This window comes from Sinocyclocheilus grahami, unplaced genomic scaffold (genome assembly GCF_001515645.1).
Source record: "Sinocyclocheilus grahami isolate Dianchi unplaced genomic scaffold, SAMN03320097.WGS_v1.1 scaffold3558.1, whole genome shotgun sequence".
NCBI lineage: Eukaryota > Metazoa > Chordata > Actinopteri > Cypriniformes > Cyprinidae > Sinocyclocheilus > Sinocyclocheilus grahami.
In genome coordinates, this window is record NW_015508662.1 from 14,799 (window position 1) to 15,315 (window position 517).

At 40.0% G+C, this 517-nt stretch overlaps 1 protein-coding gene across 1 annotated transcript in view; it reads left to right on the plus strand.

Moving 5' to 3' along the window:
• The window catches only part of LOC107576346 (solute carrier family 15 member 1-like), a gene marked incomplete at its 5' end in the record, with an annotated part of 19,946 nt that overhangs the window by 14,722 nt on the left and 4,707 nt on the right, over positions 1 to 517 (plus strand). Inside the window, 2 exons of the mRNA XM_016262540.1 lie at positions 65 to 109; positions 274 to 306. Coding sequence (XP_016118026.1) covers positions 65 to 109; positions 274 to 306 — 78 coding nt within the window. The remainder of the gene's footprint in view (positions 1 to 64; positions 110 to 273; positions 307 to 517) is intronic.

Sequence of the window (517 nt, forward strand, 5' to 3'; positions counted from 1 at the left end):
GGGACCGCGGTCTGTTGGGTGGGCTAGTGTTTTGTAACGGTTTGTGTCTGTTGACTGTGTCCAGGGCTCCCGCTGGACTCTCCAAGCCACCACCATGACCGGAGACTTCGTATGTGTCTTGATTTCAGTTAATTGCTCTAAACAGAGTTAATCAGCAGTGACTCGCTTTATGTCTGAGTAGTCATGATTAGCTAAACTAGGCCCAAGATTTATAAAATAACATTTGAAATGTATGTCTTGATTAAATTTGATGTAATTTGCTCCTGTCTGTAGGGAGCGTTCATCCTGCAGCCAGACCAGATGCAGGTCAGTTTACTCCTCAGCTGATAGTATTGCTATCAGAGCTTTTGTAAGTGAGTTATTCACTTTGCTTTTGATTCTAATGATCTAAGATTATAATGTCTATATACTTGAAAACAATGTGGACTCATTTCATATTTACACTACCATTTCAAAGTCTGGTGTCGGTAAGATTTTTTCATGTTTTTGAAAGTCTTCAGCATCATTACTCCAGTCT